Consider the following 26,843-nt stretch of genomic DNA (forward strand, 5'->3'; position numbering starts at 1 on the left):
TTTTCTTTATAAACATTATAATTTGAATAAACCGGCCAAGTGCGAGTCGGACTCGCGCACCGAGGGTTCCGTACAAATGCTGTATAGATAAAAAGTGAGTTTCGCGCCAACCGTTCAGTTTAGAACAATCATAGTTATGGTAATTTCGTGAGAGTCAAAATAGTTAATATTTTTTATTTTACAATATAACTAAAATAGTAGGCCAGTACCTTGTAAAAGTTATTTTATTGAAGTTATTTATATACAACATTTTATAGTCATCATTCAGAAATCTGATTGAAAATAACTAATTATGTCTTAAAGGTCATGGGGCATATCTGACCCGCTTTGTAAAAAGTGGCGGACATGAATCAAAGTAGTTTTAAATCGTGGAGAATGGTATGACGTTTCTTTGAATATAAATATTTTATTAAAATTCCATGGAGACGAATGTCCAGGATCGTTTGAAAAATATAAAAGACAAGCAGTTTTAGAGGATTGTACAGGTTGCAATGCTAGTTTTTATTGTTAAAGACATTTCATAAAGAAGGAAGGTGCCAATCCGGATGACCAGGATCTGATGAGGATCTGGAAATCTGAGAAATCGAGGGCAACTCTTGAATATTGTAGGCACGCATCGAGTCATAATCAGACATGTGAGTGTATTTTTGAGGGTACTGGTAAACAGTGAAGGTTTGGAGCTGATTTGATTATGGAGACTACAGAGAGTCAAGGGAACTCCCGAACGGTATGTTGCAACTACCACGTGTTTGGGCTTATTTTATTCGTATTGGCGAAGACTTTCCACAAAGATAGGTTTGACTGCCATTGTGGGATCGACAGCTAAGATCAGATATAGTTATGGGAACTCCTTTACAATTTATAACGTAACCTTGTGTTGGAGCTTATTTTATTTTAGGTGATGAGAATTCACTACTAACTTGGGTTAAAGCAGCCATTGCAGGAATGGGATCTTTTATTTTTGAGGGATTAATCACCTAAAGAGCCCCAGTTTCAGGTTTTTTTCGAAACCGCCTGACGACTTGTAGCTGTCGAATTGTAACAACGACTTCTAGAGAGTAGTATTCGGGGCTGCTGGCTTTACGTTTCTAGAGCCTTGACAAAAGTGTAATTCTGTCCCTTTCTTTGTTTTATAAAGTCGGCATTATTTTATTTTGTAGCATTTTACAAACAAATCCAACTTCAAACATATAAAAAAGCAACAAGAAAACAAAAGCAAGAAAGAAATTAAAAAGATGTTAGGTGCATCGGTCTAGAAGTCGGTGTCTAGAGGATGCATCTATATTTATTTAACCACCGAGATCTAGACCGATGCATATAAAAAGTTTTCTTGTTGTTTTAGAAGTTGTTTTTTTTTTTTTTTTGTAAAAAGTTTTTATTTTTAACTTTTGTGAAAAGTTCTCGTCAATACGAATAATATAAGTCCAAACACGACGTAACTAAAACATACCGAGTTCTCTCGACTTTCTCACGTCGCCATCATCAGATAAGCTCTAAACCTTCACTGTTTGATAGTATCACCAGACATACATCTGAGAATCAAGTTTTAATCCTATGCATGCCTACAATTTCTGATAGTTGCCCTCGATTTCTCAGGATTTCCATCATCAGATCCAGACCTGATGACAATGGAAATAAACGGCGAGTATACTCTTTCACTACAAAGAAATGATTTCTCAAATCCGTCAAACTTGGTCGTTTAAATTCCCCATTGAAATGAGGAAAATATTTGATGTTTACACCTGATTTTCTCTAGATTCCCATGGTTCACATTGATGCGACTAATGCCATAGTAAATCAGAGCCTTTATCATTATACTGTGCTATATTTCGTTCGTATCCGCCGTGGGTATGGTTTTCATACTAAGGTGCCCAATGACCTTTGAATGATTTAAAATTTTTCACAGTTTAGAGGCCATTATATTTAAGAAGTGTTTGATATGAATTTCACTTTTTATTCAAAACTTTAATATCTCTACGCGTTCATGTGAAAAAGGGTAGGTAGTAAGTTTATAATTATTAAAAAATATTTTATGTCATGTAAGCAAAAATAATATTTTAATATTTTATGTAACTTCAAATTTATTATTTTCGCAATTTTTCCTTTATCTGTACTATATAACGTTGCTTCGTGCCGAATTTTAAGATTCTGAGTTCACGGGAAGTACCTTGTAGGTTTTGATTCCCTAGCGTGTGACGGAAATTCGTCTAAGGTGTCGGTAAAATGCTGTATCTTTTGATCGCGTTAACTTAGAAGTTTGATTTTTTCATTGCTTAAAGGGACAATAGACCTAGGTATCTGGTATAAATTTCAATTTGGTACCTTTATTTGTTCGTGAGAAATAAGGTAGTAAGTTTCATTTTATTAAAATATTTTTATTATATTATATAACAAAAAAATGAGATTTTCGCAATTTTTCCTATATTTGCATTATATAACAATGCTTCATGCCAAATTTCAAGATTCTGAGTTTACGGGAAGTACCCTGTAGGTTTTGATTCCTTTGCGAGTGTCGAGAATTTGTTGAAAATATCGACATAATCGGTTGTATCTTTTGATTGGCTTGGCTTAGAAGCTTGATATTTTCACAGCCTAAAGGGACAATAGACCCGAGTATTTCATGTGAATTTCAGCTACATACGTCCACGCGTTCTTAAGATAAAGGGTCTTGACAGACAGACAGACAGACGGACAACAAAGTGATCCTATAAGGGTTCCGTTTTTTCCTTTCGAGGTACGGAACCCTAAAAAGTGTTTCTTATGATCCTGTGAAACCTCTTTCCTCGTCTCTTCGATCAGGAACAGTCCAAAAGCTTAGCCTTTGATAATTCTGAAGAAACAGGCTGGTACGAAAAGTTCGTATTAACATTTTACAGGGACGCCCAAAACAAAAATTGTATGGGTTATCATTTTAAAACAAATGAGAGGCGATAGGATAAGGTACCTAGAACAATGATAACGCATAATTATGTAGGTATGATAGAAAACTCCATAAACACTGTATTTCTCTGCATTAATACGGAACCCCAGACATGCACTTGAATTTGGACGTTTCGATGTGCGAAGCGCACGTGTACTCAGTGGGCCAATTTTATAACAAGCAAAAATATTATGAAATTGCTCATATGGTACATTTATCTACATATGAAAGTGTCTAATAAGCTATAATTTAAATAGATTTAATCACTGTATTGTTTCAAACACTTATCGTTATTTTTATCACGGAAAAGTCTTATCTATAAACTCTGACGTTGGCGATTAGGTATTATCGAGAATAATTACTTTTAGAAATATGCATAAAAATAATACATAATAAACAATTTTTTGATCTATTGACAGTTGCTTATAAATAGATAGAACGATTAAAAAAATCTATACCTATCGTCCTACGAAAAGTCAAAAGCATGTACATTACAGTAAAATAACACTGATTACGATAAATTTACTTCAGTCTATTTACTAATAACGTCCTATAATAAGAATAATTGACTTGGTCGAAAGGTCATGAGTTCAAACTTTGAACTCGGAACATTACGACTAGCGTTCGGCTCTGTATTGAAAATAAGAGACGTTAAAATGTATCTTTAAGGGTTACTTTGTTTTTATTTAAAATATTCTTCTCATTAAGATTTACTTAAAATTAGGGATTTAAAATAGATTTCTGTCTGAGGGTGTGCAGCTGTCCGAAGCTAAGTATTTTTTATGAGTACCCGAGAAAAGCCCCTGAGATTTAGGACGAATGAAGAGAAAAAGAGAGATTTACAAAATGTTAAGCTTACCGGTTCGGTGATGGTTTCGAGCCTTATAAAATGTTAAGCTTATAGAAAGTGATTCGTTATTCAATCCACTTTAGATACGCCTTTTCTGAATTGCTTCGCGATCTTCATCAATTGAAGACGAATTGAAACAGTGTGCAAAAATTGAAATGTACGATGGCAATCTCGTCTATATATTGTCCAATATTTTCAACACTTAAGTCGTGCAACTGGCCAGTATGTTCACACCGCATCATAGCTTCCCTGAAGCTATAGTAGTGTGTAGTAAGTAGTGTGGATGAACGGAGTAAACGGAGTAGAGATGGTAAACGCTCATATCGTTGTATTTATTAATGCTGGTAAAACATTGCTAAAGTTTTATTAAGTACGAGACGAGATAATGCTTTATTCCAACGTCTAAATTCATATTAAATGTGAGGAAATATTGCCAACTGGGGTCCAATTAAGAATTTTTTTTTAAACGTGTAATATTTGATGATTTTGAGATTTCTTATTAAGAAAAAATTGCGCTGCTGTGTTAAAGTCATATTTATGATACTTTCCTTGTAAACTTTTAAATATCAAATTAAACGGTTCATATATTTTTATGTCCAAATAACTTTTAATGACGCAGAGTAATCTGAAATTAAGATTTGAGATAATTACTCTCATTTTAGTGCTTATCTGTTATACAGATTTATTACTGTACTAATAATTTTAAAATTAAATACGACATATTGTTTTACTAACACCGTATTTTTGAGTAGACACTTGTCTACTCAGCATATTTTTTAATAGAAGCTTATATAAATATTTTCTTGTCTTGTAAAAATAGTTAAGTAGGTTATTATAATTCCAAAATAAGGACGTTTAATCAATAACAGAAGTTAAAAATAATATGTTTTGTTACACACCTTACTTATAAAGTATGAGTAAGAAATACAAAGCGATTTCACTTTGTATTCATTCATATGGTTTAATTAAAAGCGTACCTTATTTTCGTGACTCAATTTATTTATTGCAATATTTTTATTAATAGAACATTATTACAAAGGACTGGAATCCTGATAATCACATTCAGATAAAAGATGGTACAGAAATAATAACAATGGAGATAAAGAGAACAAGTGATGAAGCCAATTTAGTGCCAAGTATCAATGGTAGTGACGTCGTGGTTCTGCTCCATACTGTCTTGAGGTTTTCTATTCACAGACACATTTAAAGCTAGCAAATGTTGTATTGGTAATCGCGGAGAAAGATTCACCATACTCGCCCACTGGCCAGCACAAAGCTCTGGAAACTTTAACTTTTTGAGAAAATGACCTTCGAGGTACCAGGGCGACACGCAAGTCGGAGAGTAATCCCATATCTTCATCTCGTTGAGACGAACCCAGCTGGAATGAAAATAAAGGACAGTGACATCGTGAACTCAAATCATATTTGTATAGGGTTAGCCAGAGTTCTAAATTAGAAGTAGGTGATTGTTCTCAATAAATTTATTGATTGCGGTACACTCGATTTGAATACATAGTCAGTTCACAAGCCTTCATACGCTTCATGATCATTAGCAGGCAACAGGCAGGCACGCTTTATCACACAGAGAAGGGGCGTTAAGCACCACGATAGCTCAGGGCTTATTGGCGATTTCAGACTTTAGAGATCGGGTCTTCGAAATATTTTTCTTCACCTTTTGCAATCCAGTTCACCGTTCCAGTCTTTGGTGTTCAAGAATTACAACGGTAAGTAGGTACTATCTAGTACTAGTACTAATCGAATCTGCGCCCTCATTTGAGAGGCTGGTGCTTTAGCCACTATGCCTAATTTATAGTAAATGAGGTCTAGCTAATGGCACCTAAGCTAATGTGCGCTAATTTTCACTTCATCACAGGCTTTAATTAGTCACAATGAAAATAATTTTCATGGCCCATTTAGTTGAAAACAATCTGTTGTTTATTTTTTCCTAAAATGTATTGTTACATGATTTCTGTTTAAGACAGAGCTTAACGTGGGTGTTTGTTAGTATGTAAAATTGTAATTAGTTTTCTGTTCATTAATCGCCGAGATATAAATAGAAGTTGGAGGCCTGAATTACTAATTTGTTTATATGGACTGTGTAAACCACTTTTGAAAATTGACTAAATATAATATTTCAATTAACACTTTTTGAACTACCACATTGTCCTTCGGATCAAATGGGAATACTGTGTAGTAGGATATGTTACAATCTATACTATAATTAATATTTTGTATTTTAAAGAGGTAGGTTTTTGCAATTTTGAAAGCTACAGTCGGTACAAGATTTAAAATCGGTATTATAATCGCTGTGATTTGATTTCAAATACCGATATTGTATTATAATTGCACAAGTGTAGAGATAAGATAATCTTTTTTCGTGGATTACCTCAAACTGGAATTTGTTTTGTTAGACTGCTGTCTACAATATTGCAAGTTTGATCATTTTCTGACGAGATTTGAGTTTCAGGCACTGCATTATGATTTAGGTAAATATAAAGTTTCGTATTAATCGAGATGCCACCCAATTCTTATAGAGATGCAGCATAATTGTGGAAAATCTCATCGATTTTTTTTATTAAATTACAATCAAAATTGGTTACTACAATTTATTCTTTTATATTTGGAGAGAACTTTATTTATTCATCCTCTGTAAGAATCAAACCATATTATTATGATAAAAAACTGCTTGATGTGTATAAAAATAACAGTAAAAATTAAAGCCTGAAAAAATAACGTACACTCCGGGTAAAAGCTTAAACGTATTACCGTAAAGAAAAATCCGATGATGGTTACTGAGAAAAAGCAATATAATACGACAGCATATTCTTGATAATTACTGCATATACCACATAATACCTATTATTATTTGTTAAGTATTTGATGAGAGCACCATATGAGAGTAAAAGTTCAAAATATTTGCTCCCTTCATTGATAAAATTATTACCTACTAACATCATAACACAAGGTAATACATCCTGATAGATTTGAATTCAATTGTAGAGGAAAACGATGTTTGTTTATCGATACCCGTTACATATTGGCTAATTACTATAAGCTATTGATTATTGCTGGCAACGCGTGATGCATATGTGTAACGTTGCGGTGAATTATACCTAACATAGTTAATTTTACTGAGATGGCAATGTTGATAGCATGCGGTGACTATTTGGTTCACAAGAATAGCCCGCGATATAAAAGTAAATAGAGACAATTCTTGAAACTCGATAACGATTTCTTCCAGGATTTTATTCCGACTTTTCTATTCATTTCAATTTCAAGCTCCATATTGCTTGATATTATTTTAAAGGTGGTTTCAGGCGCAGCGGAATGCAAGTGCATATTAGCGATACGCGCGAAGGAAATGGACTTTGCGACCTGCATCTGAAGATAATGTCATTTGCATTTGAATTGCGAGGTACTTACGCTGAAATATACAATGCATGGCAGTCGCAGTGCCACGGGTTACCGGATAGCTTGACGATCGCTAGTTTCGGCATGTAATCCAATGTACGCGACGGTAATGAAGGAAACATGTTGTTGTCCAAATGCCTGCAATCAAACGCAAAATGAGTCCATAACGCGCAGACAAGAAATACCTACTTACACAAAAATATCTAATGTTAATAAAGTGAAAAAAACTTTATGCAATTTTTAAGATTTATGGTTTTATCTATTTCATACTTACAGGGTCGTTAGATTTTTCAACGTTGAAAAGGTTTTGAAATGCACCTCGAACAATTTATTTTCCGATAACAGAAGCGAGGTGAGGTTTTCCAATCCAAGGAATGTGGTGACGTTTAAAAATCTTAGTTTATTTTTTGATAAGTCGAGCTTCTCCAAGTTTGTGTTATTCGAAAACGTGAAGTCTGGAAGTTCGGTAAGAGCGTTATCCTTCAAATCCAGCGTGCGCAAAAGCTTCAATCTTTCAAATTCAACGCCCGTTAACTGAAATAATTCAAATAAAATTATTAATAACCTGAAGAAATTATCTATATCATATTACTGAACAGCACATGAACTTACTCTCATCAAATTGTTACTGGATAAATCCAGAAAGGTTAAACAATCCACATTGTGAAAAAGACGAGTTGGAATACTTTGCAGCTTATTTCGCTCCAACAATAAAGTTTCTAAAGCCTGTAGGCTTTCAAAAGCATTTTCACTTATATTACATATCTTATTATCAGACAGTTTTAATATCTGAAGTGTCTTTAATGAAAAGGTTCCGTTTTCGATTCGTTGAATTTTATTTTTTGATAAGTCTAATATTTGCAGCGATTCCAGACCAACGAAGCTGTCTGAAGGCATGTACATAATATGGTTATTAGAAATGTCGATGGTTTCCAAAAATGAATTATTTCCGAACAATTTTTCTGGAAGGGAATATAAATAGTTATTTGATAGATCTACGTGAAAAAGTTTCTTCGTTGATCTGAATGCGTGACTATCAATTTCTTCCAGGTAATTTCTTTGGAGCCGTCTGAAAAAATACATGTTTCATTGACTTTTTCGAATACCAAAAAATATTGATTTCATTTCACTGCCTAGGTGATGTATTACTTACAGAATTCTTAAATTGACTAAGGAATCAAATATGCCAGCTGGCAGATATTCCACATGGTTGTCGAACATGTCCAATTCAGCGAGTGAGCGCATGCCTTTAAATGTCGTCTTGTGCAACGTCCGCAGTTTGTTAGTGCCCAAGTCTCTGGAAATGATTAACGGGGTAACATCTAGATGATGCATTGGACCATTGTAAAGGTGTCCAACGAAATTAGGAATCACAGAGACATAATCTTACTACTATATAAAACTTCGCACTGGAACGGACCCGAGGATGAATTTATTACGGTTTAATTTACTGCTGATAGACTGTTCTTATTTCAAGTAATCTATCCATGAATAAAAAGGGCAAACAAATGTGTATGTTTACTAATAATTTAATTTATACAACATTCAATGTTATCTGATGCAAAATATATTTCTCTATAACTTTATGCTCGTATTATGAAAGTATGCAAACTTTAAAATACAAACAACGCATGTGATACTGATGATAAAATAAAAATATTTGCTTTAACTGCAAATAGTCGTGTCTAGTTTGTACGAGCTCGTTGTTTTTCAATGAAAAACAAAAGAAAATATAAATTGTTTCTGCATATTTATTTTAAAACTTCTGCTTTTATATAATCATCTGAATAGTATTAAAAGTACAAAATATTGTCACCTATGCGCGCTATTGTCATTATTGCGCGTTTGGGTTGAGAATTTTTCTTTTTTTTTTCTTTTGTAAGAGTTCTTAAATGTATCGCGAGTGACACACGCTTATTGTTAAATAAAAAAACGTAAAAAATAAAACTGTTTTTGATAAATGTATATAATGACTTTGCGCATGTTATCATTGACGACCTCGATGGCGCAATGGTCACCATGCCGGACTGCCGGACCTCCCCGGTTCGATTCCCGGTTCGGTCGACATTTGTGTGATGAGCATGCTTGTTGGCCGTGGTCTGGGTGTTACTATATGTATTTATAAATATGTATACATATATGTAGCTATATGTAGTTTATCAGTTGTGTTAGCACCCATCATCATCATCATCATCTCAGCCATAGGACGTCCACTGCTGAACATAGGCCTCCCCCTTTGATCTCCACAGATACCTGTTGGAAGCGACCTGCATCCAGCGTCTTCCGTCTTCCAGCGGCCATATTGCTCGCAGAGCAGATGGCAGATGGGGCCGAAAAGTGCTGGAGTGGAGACCACGGACTAGCAAGCGCAGCGTAGGACGTCCACCAACGAGGTGGACAGACGACCTTATAGCACCCATAACACAAGTTAATTAATAACTTACCATGGGGCTAACCGACCGTGTGTGAAAAGGTGTCCCGACATTATTTATTTATCTATTATGTTGTCAATATATAAAATTTATTGTGATAATCTTTATTTTATTTTATGAAACTGAATCTCAAGACACTCACTGGTTCGACTTAATGGGTGCGCGAATAAGTGTAGGTACATGTGGTGCGTGTGAAATTACTGGAGGGTGCTAGTAACAATATAAAATTAATCAAAAACTCTGATAACACTAATGACTACTGTTTGCAAAAAAAAAATATATATTTTGTTGTTTGTAGAACTTAATAATGGTCTACATTTTCTAAGCGTTATTCACCGCGTAACAAAAGTTGTACAATATGCTCCACTTTGGTAAACTTTTACCTTATTTAATACCAATATCTAAGTTAGGTCTCAGGTTTTTATATTTTCTAAATACTTTTAAAGATGAAGAAAAAAGTTGTAGAACCAGATGTCACCCCGCGGCTCTTGAAGTTTTGCAAAGATGTTGCTTCTAAGGATCTTGATTTATTAAGATTACGCGCACACTACCTCTACAAACTTTTAGTCGGCCGATAGTTCGTTTGGGCTGATAAATCTGTATGAAGATGAATGGAAGTACAGACATAACACAGATCAGGTATTTGTCCGGTATCAGACCGACTAAAATTTTTGATTAAATTCACGATTATGAAAAACAAAACCACTGGACCAACAGTCGGCCGACGGTTTAGTTTGGAGTATGCCCGTAGGCTTAACGTTACACAATATTCGAAGATTTCAAGTAACAAAATCCGAGTGCTCCGCAAATATACGAATTCGCGTATCTTACGTAAAGCCAAGGTTTCATCGAATCGCGTTACTTTGATAAAATGTCTGTAATAACTTCAAAGGTTGGTATCACCAGCCTATACAAAGTAACAAATGGACAACCGATTGTTCAACACTTCAATCCATTTACTAAAAATAATATTTTATATTTGCTTTTGTCCATGGCTTGACCTACATCCTGAGGGAATTTTATGGGTTAGATAAAGTTGACCGTGTTAAGCTGTTTTTAGTTAAAACAAAGTTATGGACAAATGATGTTAGTTTGCACTAAAATGTATATTTAGGAGTAATCAGAATACTACAATGTTAAGCTATTGGAATTTTATTAATTGTCTATAAATACCAGTGTTTCCATTTACAGTTTATTCAATTAAATCTGGTAGCGAACTAATGTAAAAATCCCTGAAATTATCGACTCAATAAAATAGGTCACGTCTAATGTTATGATTATTAGAAAACTGTTCCATACTTATTTGTTATGAAATTAATATATAAAACACTTAATTGCTACTTGTTAGGTACACACCAAACTATTAGAAGTTCTTAGAAATCTCTAGATTATCAACTCAATAAAGTTTAATTACAATCTATTAAAAAATCATAACGCTATCCCATTATCTTTTAGTCAAAATGAATTACTAATCATATCAATATTTATGGATCGACGAGCACCTAATCTACTGATGAATCTACTAACAGGATATTGACAATTACAACTAGAATCAAACTTATTTATAATTTTTGACGTTCATAAGTGCGTGTAAAGGCTTAAATGAAATAAATGATTTCACTTTGACTTTATAGAGTACAGTGTCCTAAAAGATCGGGGTCGAAGAAGGTACATTAAAATGTTACTCACATATTGACCAAGTCGGCGGGTACGATCAAGTCTGGGGTGAGCGTGGTGAACCCAGCCCTCCAACAATTAAGCGAACGTCGGGCTGAATCGCATCGACAAGCACTTTTCGCACATTGCCTCCAACGAGATTGGCCGAAGCTTATTGTCCATGCTGTAAAAAATGTAAATTGAATGTTTCTGCCTCAGCAATTCCGAATAGTTTTATTCGATCAAGAAACTTTATCCAAGTTAACATATCCCGTGCCGTTATTGTCTGATATGTGTTATATTTCGTTGAACCAAAGTTGCCCCAAGTTGATGAAAATAACACCGACTATTGCACATACAAAACATAACTGGGGTATTGTCTGTGCGGTATTCATTATGCCACTATTAATGGAAATCCGCTAGTGTGAAAGCGCTGTGCCAGTAACATCGGAAAGTATTGAAAAGTTTCAGTAAGTTGATTCAAACAAATATAAATAGAAATGACCGTTTGTTTTTGTTATTTTTACACTGCGATACATGTTTTTTCTACAAACCCAATTTATTTATTAATGTTCTACGTTTAAAATAATAAGCACACAAATATGGCGCACCCGGTGTAATTGTTTTATTTAACCTGCATTGATTATTTATTACCGAGGTTCAAAAAGAAAATGCACAGCAGAGGTAATCAATTCTCATATTGAATTTTGTAAAGATTGCGTGTATATCTACCTATCTTAATTTACTTATCTACTATATTTGAAATGGTAAGTCTCCTTGATTAATTTTATATAATTGAATATGACTGTATTTAAATAGGTACCCAAATGGTAGTTAAATAACTGTGTTAGCTGTCCGGATTTGTTAGTGGCGTGGTATGAATGTAACCTATACATTATTTCACGAAGGCATTCCATACAGCTATTCGTCCCGGGTATCCAATAAATAAATCAAGTGCCGATTTAAATTGTTGCAACATGAACCACTGAGCTGGATTGTTTTTGTGAACTGGTACAGATATATTCACGAATAGCTAAATTGAAAGTGGAAAGTATAACATTGATATCTTTAGCGCAAACTTAGTATCAGTCAGAAGGTTGCTAAGCTGAGATTTTTTCGATGACTATAAGGCTAGTTAAAGATTTTCTGTAAAATAGGTAATTATGTATTGTTAGAAGTTAACCTTTAGGTAGGTACTGCTATTTTAACTTATAGTGCAGTGTATCAGTGAAGACTTGTACTAGGCTGTATGTTGCAAATTCATGTAATTTTAACCTATTGTATTAGCTGTTAGTCTTCCGTAGATATAAAGAAATGAATAAGTTTGTATTTGTGAGTGTACATACGTTACAATGTTACGTAACAATATTAACAGCTTACTTGGTTGTTCTATAGCCCTTAGTCGACGATCCAACTGTCTCCAATGCAGGTCTGGATTGCAAGCACTCGAAGGCGGTGAAGGTTCGGCTCGGCTGCTTTTTGTAAACATTTCGACCACATCACACGCATTCAAGCTACATGACGATTCAGCTGCCTGAAATGCTGTCAAACACAAATGCAAGTAAGAATTTTAAGGGTGCGTCCACATCTGGCGAATGTGCCGCGAATGCGCAGCACGCGAGCCGATTGCGAGCTGTCTGCGAGCTGCGCGCGTGCAGTCACTGCGATAGTTTGGTGTGCCTCTTTAGCGCAACTCATGCAAGGCTCGTATAGAGCGCGCGAGCGGCGCGCGATCTGCGCGCACTCAGTTCTCGCCCTTACAGTTCCGTATACTGGCTCAGTACTATCGAAGATGTCAGACGTCGCGCGCCGCCTGCGCGCTGATCGCGTACGGCGCTTAGGTCGCGCGCGAACTGCGCGCGGGCGGCGCAGAAGCGGCGCACGAACAAAAATGCACGCGCGCAGCTCGCGGGCAGGTCGCAAACGGCTCGCGAGCTGCACATTCGCGGCACATTCGCCAGATGTGGACGCACCCTAAGAGATAACAAGTATGGCTGGGCCATGTTTTGGTGCAGTTGACAGTCCTGTCAATTAGTTCAAAAATTTAAATTTCCCCTTGAAAATCGTCAGTTGTCAACTTCACAATAGATTTGGTACCACTACAACACATCATGTTTCTTTATGATGACCAAATATTTTACGTAGAAAATGCGGTAGAAAAATATTATTTCATTGAAAATATGAGTAGGTTTGTACGAAGATATCAAAGCTGCGTAGATAAACATAAAATTTGTATTCACCGCAACAACGTTATCAATAATTACTTGATGATCCTTTTTGATACTTAAGTACCGTTTGTTTATAACTTCCTTATCTTTGTGATTTCGTGTTAAAGGAAACTCAATTTACAGGATACGTTTAGGTCGGATCCTATACTGTAGATTTCCGATTTCGTGTGGGCTTCATGAATTTGTACTTTTAATCCATGTTAATAATATCATTTTATGAACTAATTCATAGCTTTTTGAACAACCTGCCATACGTTGAATTGAAGAAAAGTTTTAAATGAGCTAGAATGGCACGATAAACATCGTTACATAATACAAATACCTATAGGTACTAATGTGTGCAGGCTACTATTACTAGCGTTATGCTAAATCAGGCGAGTACTTGACTAATCTTGAATAGGTACGTATTAAAATATTGGTGAAGTGAAAACGAGCATCGGACTGTCTAAAAAGAAGAAGTGTCAACTACATTAACCCCTGTTACCAACCTGCTTAGAAATCTAGACACACGGCAGTGTGTCCGCCAAGTTCGAGCAAAAAAGCGACACACCGGCCGTGGGTTATATTACACGAACCATTTCGGGCCAAATTCGACCCCCCTGTAACTCAAAATCGATTTTATGTACGCATATCAAATTTCTAGTATCTGTTGAGACCCCCTCACTTATCTAAAATACAAAATTTCATTAATATACCTATTGTAGGTCTTGAGATATTGACGTCAGAAAATCGCTATTTTTACTATACACTCACTGACTGACTGATTCACTGACTCACTCATGAAAAACCTAGACCACTTCCAATGGTCGTATTGACTTGAAATTTGGCATGGAGGTAGGTCTTTATGTCAAGGTAAAGGGAAAAATCTGAAAATGGCCAAGTGTGAGTCGGTTTCAAAATAATGAAGGTATTTTATACCCGGTGTAAATTTATACCCCTAAGGAACTAAAACGAACTAAATTTATCTATATTTATATAATATATCTTCGAATGGTTTGTATTTAGTTTAGTTAGAAGTAAAATAGTGTAGTTAGAAGTAAAATAAAAATCTGAAAACGGCCAAGTGTGAATCACTTTCGAAAATAACGAATGTGTAACTTTGATCCACGAACATAATATATGATAACATGTCATGTCAGTCAGTTGGTAAATCTAGTCCATTTAGTTAATCTAGTTCATTTCTTTGTAAGAAACATAGTGCATATTAAAAAATCTAAAATATAGTATAAATGAGACATTCCTTTAACTAACTTCATCATAAGAAAAAAATAAAATAAACAACCTTACAAAAATAAATGAAATCCCACCCAAAACAAAAATGTGAAAGACTGTCAAGTTCGATAATATGGGAATGCTTCGCCTATAAAAGAAGTGAGATCTGAATAAGTACCAAGTTCCATACACATACCTCAGTTAAAAATAGTTACTTTTTAATGATGTTACTTGGCAAGTTTTAATATAAAATTAAATACTTGATTCATTGCGTTTAGTAGGTTTATAACAAGGTGTATGAAAACTTTCCAAGTAACATCATTAAAAAGTAACTATTTTTAACTGAGGTATGTGTATGGAACTTGGTACTTATTCAGATCTCACTTCTTTTATAGGCGAAGCATTCCCATATTATCGAACTTGGCAGTCTTTCACATTTTTGTTTTGGGTGGGATTAATTTTAGTATAGACGCAAGGATTGTTAAGCATGGTTAGGTTTCTATCCTGTTAGGTAGTTCTAAAGTGAGATTATTCAGAGAACCGCGGTTATGTGACGAGGCAAGTTTCCTTTGAGCTTGGTAGCAATGGCATACATACATATTCTACGTCAACAGTTACAAGTAAATTACGTGTGAAGTCGTCGATCTTGATATTAGTTTCTCTAAAGATAAACTTACTCTTGCGGCTACATATACCTATCTAACTTAGCCCCCTATCGTGGGTACAAACGCTGTACCTAAATACTGAATAACTTATGTATTTACCTTGAAAACTAGAATATGAAAAAACAACTAAACTATTGCGGGTTTAGTCGTAATATATAGGCACTTTTATAAGCAGCACGATCTTACAAAAATTCTTATAGCTACTTACTTACCTACAGATAATTTTAACTAACGACTATATTGATAAACAACTTTCTGAACGAAAATGGCTACAACACTTTTAGCATAACGGGCTTTAACTATGCGAAACGCTTATTTAGCATAATAGTAATAAATGGGTAGCTTGGAAAGTTATTAAAGTTCGTTATATTGTTGAATCCTTTGGTGTCGTGTCCTTTGTTGACAGAGTTCAGAAGGCTGGCCAATTTGTACGAAAATTCTTGAGCATAAGTTGGTAACAAAAAACAGTTTTAACTGTTAAACTGTCTATTGTTTAAGAATTATATCTGTATGTAAGTTTTTTTAACATTATGCCATATAAATCTCGGATGGTATTCCTACTATAAAACGGGATATTTGTAAAAAATAAAGTCGTATATCAATGTTGGAGGGCACGTCATCACGCTTGAACGAAGCGGCTGCCACGTCAAAAACCATCGAGAGCGAAAGCATTGTTTTTACGCTAAAATAGATAAAAGAAAGTTTTACACAGCACTACCAGTACGTTACCAGTCAGATTCCCGAGAATTTATGTGAAATAACAGTGAAAAAATATTTATTTTTATAAATGTTCGCACAAAAATAGTCATCTATGTATGTTGAATCCATTTATTCCACAACGTTCAGCGCATTTGTGTATCGTTCTATTCGTTTATGAATGATTTATTCAAAATACGCAAAAGTTATCAAAAGCTGTCATAAAAATAAATATTATTTGATTAATTTCTAATAGTTCTTTGAACTACGAGGTAGTTTTGGTAGTTGTGTTGACAAGAAAAAAACGTATTTAATTAATAAGAGACTATTTTTAAGGCCACACAGCATCCTGTAATTTCAAGTTCGCTATAAGTGTTCCCATGACCTCATTTCATTAGAATAACATTTTAATCACTTTCAGAAAAATAAAAATAATAAAAAAAAAAATAGTTACCTTTTATGTTTAGAATGAAAGCAATAATTATTTCTAGCAATTTGATGTTCATTGTTTTGTTCACTTCGAACGAAAGGCAACTACTACAACAGAACGACTTGCTTTTGTTCCACGTATTGCTGAAGTGCAGCTCCATTCTTTATGTAACATTGCACTATTTTCATAAATGTTTTACAAAACAGTTTCAGTAAAGCTGAGTGGGTATTTAAAAATATGGTATGTTTCTATAATAATGGAAGTTGTAGAATTATTCAGAAAAAATGTTTTACAATATAAATTACATATTTATAATGCAATTGGTAAGATGTATCTTGCCTACGATGTTCATGGTTATCGATACTAATTTTGCAGGCGGTCTTCCATTTGCTGGCCATAAGCTGCTTTAACCAATCATTTATATTAAACTAACGAGACTTTGGCATATATTTACTTCTCAAATCTATTTACAGCAATAGTATATAATAAATACTTAGTTCCACCGTTCACCGTTTATCCTACATAGTATTTTCTAAGAACCGTATTTCTCGAGTGGTTAAGTCCTGTAACTATTTAGGTAAATACGTTTATGTACAAACGTATGTGGAGTTCTTTTGTTGGTTATCGGCCTTTGTAATCAGATTAGTTCGACTTTACGGGATTAGGTACCACAGAGAAACAAGAATTTTATTCTGTAGCGGAGGAAGAAGTTTGGATGTACATAATCGTGTTTGTAACTTTAACTTAGGTCAGTGGAGCAGACTTTACGATTTCTGTTTAAGTAAATAATTTATGGTACCTATATCATAAGATTTGTTATAACTAGGTACTATGTCTTTTCTTTCGACATTATTTCTATAATCAAAAGCCTTTAAAAAGCGGAATTTTAACCCATGTACTTAACGGTAGATTGGAGCAACGCGTCTATAAAAAAACACGGTTGAAAGTAGCGATCATCACCACTGATTGGTTTTCGCAGGGGTTTCTAATAGAATTTAAAAAAAATATAAAAATGCTGATCACATGTTATATTGTGCTTTCTTTTATTACTACTAATACAATTAACCAGTTAGCTGAATTGATTGCGTCCGCTGGCCACGTGCATAGGGCCGACACAGCCGAAGCGAAATCGGATTCAAACATTTATTCAATGACTTGTGAAACCAATCTCAGAAACAATTTTTTTTGTTCTACTTATAAAAAGAAAAGAAAATGTCAAATTACTTTTTTAGGCTTTGATTTTAATATCGAATCAAAGCTTTGAGCCTCTTTCGACATATAAATAGTATCAATATCAATTTTTATTTGGTATTGTGTTATTTGTATTTTTAGGACTTATTGGCTGTTCGGTGGTTTATTAGATATGTAAGGATCTCTTAAATGAACTTGTCTGCTTACTAGCTAGGATCGGCTTGCAGTACTTAGTAAGAATTGAACAGGTGCATGTCAGCGATTTATATTTAAAGTTTAAACTTACATTCCTTTTTTTGCTCGGTAATTTAATAATTTACTAGCTGACCAAACTTTTAAGCCTTCTCTGGACCTCTACAAACATTTCTAAATGAAAATAAGCCAAGTCGGTAAAGTCATTATCGAGTTTTAGGGAGACAAAAGTACAGCAATTCATTTTTACTTAGAAGAAGAAGAAAGAAAAAGATTAAACAAAATTATATTATTATACACATGATAACACAGAAAACATTTAGGTGAATAGCTTTAAAAAGATAGAAAGTGTGAGAGTAAAGTGATATACAACAATTCCACTATTTCTATTAAACGTTTGTAGTGTCGCTAAATGCAATAAAGTTTTGTATTGAGTTTTCCAGGGAAAAATATTTTATATATTATTCTTGCTAGACGCTTACGAGAAATTGTCCAATACCCTGAAATAAATGAAAATGATTTTGAAATAATATTAATTTTTATACCTAGAGTTTTCCTCTTTAGATAAGTATCTAATTGTCATATATCTACGGAACGTAACTGGTTTATTGTTGCACTAATTGCATACTAAATAATAAATAAATAATAAATAAATTGTTTATTTCTTCACTTTGTACATAATTTTACAATATTTTGCTAATTCTAAAAAGTGCTGATGTATAATTTGCCCGAACTAGGTAAAAACCTGTGTCTCGGGCGTAATAGTGCTTATTATAATATTTATAGCGAATTAACAATAAATTGCAAAAGTAACTAAAAACTAGGTCAGTGTGACAAATACAGTGTTGTTACACATGTTTATTATAATGCTTACATACTAATTAAAATATACATATTGAGTACCTACAATATTTGAGTGTAAATATGCGGGCCTAAAAATAATCAGTAATCCACTATCCCTAAGTAAAATATGAAATTATATAATGTGTAAAAATGATTTAGAGCTAAATATTATCTAGAGTTTGACGCTATCAGACGCCTTTATAATCTACGGAGTTGATGTACCTATATTCAGCGGCTTTTCTAGCAGGGCATTCGGAATCTCCCGTCTTGTGGTTGTGGGGTTTTTTATAGCGCTTGCAGGTTGCACATTTCGGTGGTTCTTCCTTTGAAGAGCATTCTTGAGTCGCGTGTCCTTCTCCTCCACAGTGGCCACAAGTAGAGGTAGCAGATTTGCAAGTCTTGGATGCATGACCATACTGCTGACACTTGAAGCACCGAGTCACAAGGGTGAAATCATGTACCGGGCACGACGTCCAGTTTATGTAAAGTCTATTCTGATTCACTAGTGCTTTCCGGACGCTGGCTGGTACTTCAACAATGTAGTTGCAGCTGTCAGCATCCCTTTTTCCAGACTTATGGCTTAATTTACATGAGGCCAAAAATGTATCCTTTGTCAATGTTGGAAGTTTGTCGACGATATTTTGTTCGTAAATACATCTAAATACTTCTTTCTCTGCCATATCAGTGGGTACCCCAATAATTATAATACGGGGCTTCCGCTTCTGAGGTTCACTCACAGTAAATGCAGACGTGGAGCGCTCGACAGTCTGCTTCAATTTTAGAATGTCATCCGTGGTCTCCGTGCTTATGATAACGCCTCCATTTCTTATTTTCCGAAGTCCATGTACCTTCAGTTTCATTTCCTCAGGGCATACAATTTTTTGGACAAAACTTTTGGTCTCTTCACTAGTCTTGGTATGGTCACTAGGATATATCGCAACTGAGCTAGTTGCTTGAGGCCGAATAAGGCTTTTTGTACCCTTTACCATGTCTGCGAAGGAAGTACTTTCAGGTTTAGGTTTGATGAGAGTCTCTTGTAGTTTCTGCTTGATCTCAGTCAAACTAGTGGCGAGGTCTTGATTTTCCTTAAACGTTTGCAGGGTGGTGTAGTTCTGGATGGCTTTATGTTTTAATGACTGATATTGCACAGCCATTTGAGAAACTCCGTGTCCCACTTTGCGACAAAGGCTAGTAACTCTTAGTTTTTGTTCGGAATTCATCTTGCCTTCCGAGACCGTTATCGATACCTCATTCAGGCATTGTTCAATGCTAGACATCCAGGATTGAATTTCAGGGGTAGAAAGAACTTCAACTGTTTCATTCCGTGCTCGACTACTGGGTGATGCTGCTGCTGGTGGTGAAGAGTGATGCGGCAGTCCGCCACGATGGGAGGGGCTGCTATCCATAATTGTAGATAATCACTTTTTGACCATATTTGTTACAAAAACTGTATAATTTCACAACAAAAACGTTATGTCTCTAGAACTAGGTCGCAATAAAAAATTGTTAATTATGCTATTTTTAAGTTGCTTTGTTGAGCACGTCTGTATTTGTCGGATTACGACTATTGATCTCTATACTTATTATGCAACACGGCTACCTGAACTTATGAATGCAGTCGAACATATCGGCTCAACGCGGCTTTGTTCGCGTGCAAAAATCAATGAAAGAAACTGATACAAAAATGCGTCGACTTGGCGAGTACTCATTCCATTTTTCGTAGGAAGCATACCTAAGATAAAAATTGTTTTGCATCAGAGCCCGGTTATTTCACACTCCAGTCTTTTGCTGCATAATTTTTGCTTCCAACAGACAACCGTCAGTTTTAAACATAAGTAAACCAGTCATAATCTTTATTATTAGTCGTAAACATCGGAGTGCAAAACATGGGCGTCCCAATGACCGCTATTCACACCGATGGGCGTATGCGGTTACTTATTGTATTAACTATTACGTGTTAACTGCCGCTTTTTATGTCCCCCTTAAACAACGTTAACTCTAATCACATTATAGTGTCGACCCTTATTTGATGAATTCGAAGGCTTTCGAGCCCTTGAACCCATAAACGTCATGGTGAAATGGATGAGCACCATCGTACATAAATAAACTTTGAAGGATTGTAAAACAAATATGTGTGTATTTATTTAGATTGGACCACATCAATCAGGTAGTGGAAATTGAGTGAACTTCAATAGACATTAAAGTTACTTCTAATAATCACACACCGTTAAACAAACTACAGGTTCCGTGGTACCTACTGTATGTTTATTCGATAGACATTATTTTAATTAGGTTAAGATGATTATTCCTTATTGTAGGTGTATGTGTAGGCTCTCAAATTATAGCCTAGTACTTAGTTAATTAAGACTACTTGGCACACGCTCCTCAATTCGAAACTGATATCCCCCGAGATGAATTATGATGATAAATGTATGGAATTTAGATGAATTTTGCATTTTGAAAACCCTATCTTACTTTGTGGTTTTAGGAGCCGTGTTAGAATTAGCTCTATTTATATGCTTTGAGATTACCACTGACCTTACTGTCCCCGGGGAAGGTGAAGCCTTGTGACCATTTTAAGTTCTGAATAACTTTGTACTGAGTAATGAAAATAGTCGTGAGGCTTTCAGGTACTATCCAAACACAAATCATCATTTGATGAAAGTTACCGTTTTACGATAGGCGTATGTATCTACTGTAGCATAGTCATTCCCGTACATAGTTAAAACGTTACCCTATTCAAATAATAATTTAGTTTACAAGTGAAAGTTCATCAAGGGGGCACCCCTTTGCGAAACCAAAGTACATATCACAATAAAGTAAGTCAAAGACTTCGTATTCTAAGGCTAATAATGGTGGAGGTAAGGAATTAATAATGGTGTGAATCTGTAACACGTCCACTTTCAAAGCCTCGTAAGCTTTGAAAGTGGACGTGTTACAGATTCACACCATTATTAATTCATGTGCTCTTGAGTGAATGTTAGTTGAAGTCTATGCCGGTTAATCTTGATACCCACTGTGGATAAGACTTATATGCCTTATGAACTTACATAATTATAATATAGAAGTAACATATATACGACTACTTATTAGATTTCTGTCGGCAATAATTGCAGTCCTCAGTAAGGATGGTAATTAGTGTTAGGCCGAATAATTTGGATAAATAAGCAATAGTACAATATTTTTTTTACATAAAAACACAAGATAAATACGTTTTAACATAAAAAGACAAGATAAAGCGAGATAAAAAATAAATAAAGTAGGTTTTTTCGAAGTACACTACAATGAGTAAAATATAAATAGGCAATTTCACAACAACAACCACAGTAAAGTTATAAAAAAAAACTGAAATAATTTTCATACGAAGCGGCCCTTGTTGCAGGAAACGAGGATCATGCAGGCGACATAATAAATGGCGTAACGCGAGATCCTTCTCAAATAGCTCTTTATAAAGTGCGCCCAGAGCAACTTCATACGGTTGGACTTTAATGAAAATTATTATTTTTATCTACGGAATTATAAAGTGGTGATTGTATATAATGGTTAATAAGTGGCAAATTTAGGGAAAGTGGATGTGACATGAATGATGATCCTAAAGGTTATGGCACAGTATAGCGGCACCGCAACAGCACGGCTCCACACCAGCATTTAAGTTGTCATTCAATTTAGAGCATTAAATCGTGTATATTATAATATATTTCGTAATGTCAATATGAAAAAGCCAACGGCGAGCAGTCAGCGCGCTTGCCGCTACCACACAACTCGACTCGCCGCCCGCGTGCTGCAAGCGAGCGGACCTCATGCGTACAGCGCGCCGACGGCGTGCTAATTACGCGCCGACTCCGAGCCGGCAGCGAAACAACGTCATTACGTCGTGTTCAATCATAACTGTCTTAAAATAATATTGAGTTTGCGGTGACAGCAAGCTTACACCTCGCGGCCGGCGCGTAGTTAGCGCGCTGTCAGCTAGCCGTTGGCTAAATTCGAGGCGACGCCGTGCTGCAGCCGTGCTGTTGCGGTGCTGCTATAATGTGCCATGTCCCTTAGTCGTCAACGCTGCGGCACTTTACAGTACTACATACAATAGGTATACTGTATACCTACGCATGTAAATTGATACCTACAGTGTGGCCGATGCACGCAACCGTCATCGTAGTCTGAGGACCGCCTTTGGACAACAGCTACTACGCAAGTACTTAACTAATCACCTTAGGAATAACGATCCCATAATGACTTAGCATAAGTATAACCAAAAGCCACACTTTATGAGTTCAATGGATAAATTATTAATCATACTATAAACTCTCTACTGCTATTTACAATGTATAAATAGCTGTTGGTTGGTTTACTATTGTAAACCTGCATCACTCTTAGCAGATTACTTGGCTTGGATTCTGTGAACAATCTAGCTGCATTGCATGTTTGTTTTATTCGAGTCAAACAATCTACCTGGAACTACACGTTTGGATTTCAGACGCTTGAGATTTGTTTCTCCGATCCTTTATTAAATAAAACTACGTTTAGTGGAACAAGACATTAAATGCTTGATCTGTGAATCGCTGGAATGCTAAATACGTTAACGAAGACGGTTTGATTCAGAATAATGAAAAGAATCTGCACGAAATTGTGCCAGGAAATTATTCGGCCAAAATCTCCAGAGCTCATAAATAGGAATTCGTTAAATTGTGACGTTAATTTAATATTCAAAGTGCTCCATTAAGCTACGAAAAGAATTGTCACCAATAAAAATATGCTAACTATGTTGAAGTTACTTCAAATAAGGTAGAGTAGTTGAAAACTTCAACAAAGAAATTCTCTGAAGAAATACTTTTACTGTCAGGGATCCCACGGCGACATTATATAATCAGTGTAATAATGAGGAATAAAATGAGGACAGACAGTGAAGTTTCTAGTCCGTCAATATTGTTAAGGACAAGGTAATATGTTTCTAGTATTTTTTGATTGTATTGTGACTTTTTGAGGAATATTAGACTTGTTAATGAACCATGGATCAGGTATTAATGAACTAATAATTCAAAAAACTCCTGAATCCTGAGTGCTTAGTGCGAGTTTTCGTGAATTTTTTTACGGACTCACATGAGAGCGCGTATACTAAGATTTGTATGCAGTGTTGCCAACTTAGTGGATTTTCCACTAATACTGGTGGTTTAAGTCCCCTATTTAGTGGCGAAATGTTGAAAGTACTGCGGGTCAAGTAGCAAAATGTAAGTTTTGTGGTACAACTTTAAGGAGTTACTATGGAGATTTGAAGTCTCACGGAATGTCAAAAAAGCATCTACAAAACAAAAAGGTGAACGACTACTATATAATTATATTAAGTACTCATTCATTGGTCAAATGCGTAACTAAACAATTTGTGAAACTACTACGCCGATTATAATTTGTGAAGGATTCGGATCGGGTCGGATGAATTGCTAAACAGATGTAATGCTTTGTCTGTTTTAATTTTCTATCGTTGCCGAGTTACATCTTTGGATGATTAAATTGTTTTAGGTTACAATAAAATATAAACAATATTTTTTTAGTGGTGAATTTGGTGATTTTAAGTGTGGGATAAATTTTTGTTAGTGGTTTTCTGGTGGTTTTAAAAGTTGACTCTGGTGGTAAGCTTCTACAACTGTTGGCAACACTGTTTGTATGGAACAAAAACAGGTTCCAATTTTTGACACTAGGTGGAGCTGTTTTTGTTCCATACAAATCTTAGTATACGCGCTCTCATGTGAGTCCGTAAAAAAATTCACGAAAACTCGCACTAAGCACTCTGTTACCTAAAAATTACACCTTCTGAAACTTACAAATGTCAACCGTTTTCCTCGAATTAACTACTATGCAAAGTCTTGTGCGTTTCGACATGAGACATCAATGCAACTAAAAAGGCTTTACTATCAGTGGTTGCTAAACCAAGAAGGACGGATTTGCATAAAATACGTCAGTGTAGTACTTGCTGATAAAAAATATACGACCACTAAAAACAAGCGTCTACGCTCTACTTCTTGCACGGAACATAAAAAGTCTGTCAACTGCCGCGCTGACGTCGTGAACGGGTTTACTCACCACCCTCCGTTGTCGCCTATGCTTCTATTTTTACTAAAATAAAATTGTCCATGGAGCAAGCGGCCAAGTTGCAGGGTATTTAGTTCCCTGCAGCTAATGAATTTACCTGCAACATTTGTAATTGAAATAGGACTTTGTTCCAATTATGTGCTACGACCAGTGGAGTTACTGACTGATTGATTTCAAATCACGGAATGTCGTTGCGTTTTGATGAACATTTTAGATGTAATGGTGACAAAGTTGTTCGTTGTTAAGGGTTACTCTTTGCAAGTTTCTAGATTTGTGTTTTCCTACAAATGTGAAAGTAAATTAAAGCATCCATTAACTTAATCCATCTAATTTGCGAAGTAAACACACTACACGAGAAACATGGTTTAAACTTGTAACCGTATTCGTTTTTATGTAGCGAGACAAAAACTTGGGAAATTAAGTCTTAGTCCCTGTAACAATCCTAAATTACAAAGTTAATCCTGGCATTAGATGGATTTAGAGGATTACTTTGACTTTTGTTTTAGAAATTCTTGTAACAATATTAATAAACCAAAGCAAATACGAGGACTCCGCCCTAATGTTACTACTTGAACTTTCTTCAACGATCTCGCTTCTTTTTTCATTCAGTTAAGTACCTACAAATTGAAAAACCCCATTCACACCATCGCATCGTTCCTACTAAGAAACTAACTTTCCCGAAAACAAAAACCAAAGTACCCAATATAATATAGCTTTGCGGGAAGTTATAGGGATATACCAAAAGCTACGATTTGGAACAACTTATCGATAGAAATGTTCTCTTATTTTTTTTTAGATCTTTTTTATAACATATGAAGTGCAACAAACACAAAACAATGAACAACACATTATTATATAATTATAAGCGCAACATCTTAACAGGTTTTCCTTCATAATGATACTTTCCTTTTATCATAATGTCCTCAACTGTATGTTTGTCAACGAATAAATTAGGTAAATATTTGTTCTTACCTTTACGACGTTGTAATTGAAGCAGACACATGTCACAACATATCCTTATCTATATTGGAGATAATAAATTTCTAAACAGAATTTAAAGAACAAAAAAATATATATACATAATATATTTAAATAAGTCACATTGTCGCAAGTCAAATGTACCCAAAAACTACGACAAGGCCTGCAAAATATCGCCCATTAAGTTCAGAATTACGAGCTTCTCTGATAGAATTTGCATTTCGCAGACTGATAAGAAGTGAAATAGTTCAGTTTCCAGATGCTTAGCACAGTCTTAACCAAATCGGTTTACACCAGTGGACATATCTACAAACTAAATAAACTTCTGTTTACCTGAGATAAATGGAAACTAAAGACATGCAGTTCTTGCAAAACTCAAAAAGCTAATTTAACTAGCTTAAATGAGAATTTAAGAACTTAGTAGTTTTCTCTAAGGTAATTAAATTTGGGAAAGTTTCAAAGGGCGAAAGTACAATCTCTTTTCGGGTTACCTGTTTGAGTGTGATGTGTGAAAATACGTAGTCAAGGATCAGAATACATATTCGGACTGTCCTCCCACCTTTCTTTAAGTAATCTTCTTACTATACAAGAATTCAATTGTATCCTTCTTCGAGTTTTACTTGGAACATAAAAAAGAAAATGCTTATTTTAGATTAGGTTTTAGATAAATATTGGCTTTCATAATTACAAAATGTATCTATTTATCATCCGTAATGGTCTCTACATAATTAATATGTATTCAAAATTATCATATTTATTGAATAGGTTACGGAACTTACGGAAACAAATGCTCCCATTCAGTGACAAGTCAAACAAATTACTTCAGATTTATGTTATCGTATGCAAGAGTTAATATTTACCGTGCTTTTATGTCTGAACGTGTTTAATTGTTGCGGCAATTATTAGTTCAGTAAACATTCAGTAGTACCTATAATCATTGTTGGTGCTATCTGCGTATACTCGAGCTAATGAATTTGTCCACACGGGCAAGTTGACAAATAAAATTTTCATGAACAGCGTTAGTGAGGGGTAGGCACGTAGTATGCGCGCCGGCT

The 26,843-nt window shown here is 35.0% G+C and overlaps 1 protein-coding gene across 1 annotated transcript; it reads right to left on the minus strand.

The window, feature by feature from the left end:
• Positions 1 to 4,748: 4,748 nt before the first annotated feature.
• Positions 4,749 to 8,563, minus strand: LOC124630464 (carboxypeptidase N subunit 2). The gene is made up of 5 exons (XM_047164380.1): positions 8,335 to 8,563; positions 7,794 to 8,250; positions 7,456 to 7,715; positions 7,194 to 7,319; positions 4,749 to 5,149 (listed from the first exon to the last, which is right to left on the minus strand). The coding sequence occupies exons 1-5, from the start codon at positions 8,514 to 8,516 to the stop codon at positions 4,897 to 4,899; spliced, it is 1,278 nt and encodes a 425-aa protein (XP_047020336.1). The 5' UTR covers positions 8,517 to 8,563; the 3' UTR covers positions 4,749 to 4,896.
• Positions 8,564 to 26,843: the final 18,280 nt, after the last annotated feature.

Source organism: Helicoverpa zea, chromosome 5 (genome assembly GCF_022581195.2).
Source record: "Helicoverpa zea isolate HzStark_Cry1AcR chromosome 5, ilHelZeax1.1, whole genome shotgun sequence".
In the NCBI taxonomy this organism is placed as follows: Eukaryota; Metazoa; Arthropoda; class Insecta; order Lepidoptera; family Noctuidae; genus Helicoverpa; species Helicoverpa zea.

Bases quoted from the DNA above. Each gene is read 5' to 3' on its own strand.
- LOC124630464 (XM_047164380.1), bottom strand. From the start codon at position 8,516: ATGCATCATCTAGATGTTACCCCGTTAATCATTTCCAGAGACTTGGGC. The intron at 8,251-8,334 runs GTAAGTAATACA...GTATTTTTTCAG, and splicing joins TTAGTCAATTTAAGAATTCT to ACGGCTCCAAAGAAATTACC. The intron at 7,320-7,455 runs GTAAGTATGAAA...GTTTGATTGCAG, and splicing joins TTGAAAAATCTAACGACCCT to GCATTTGGACAACAACATGT.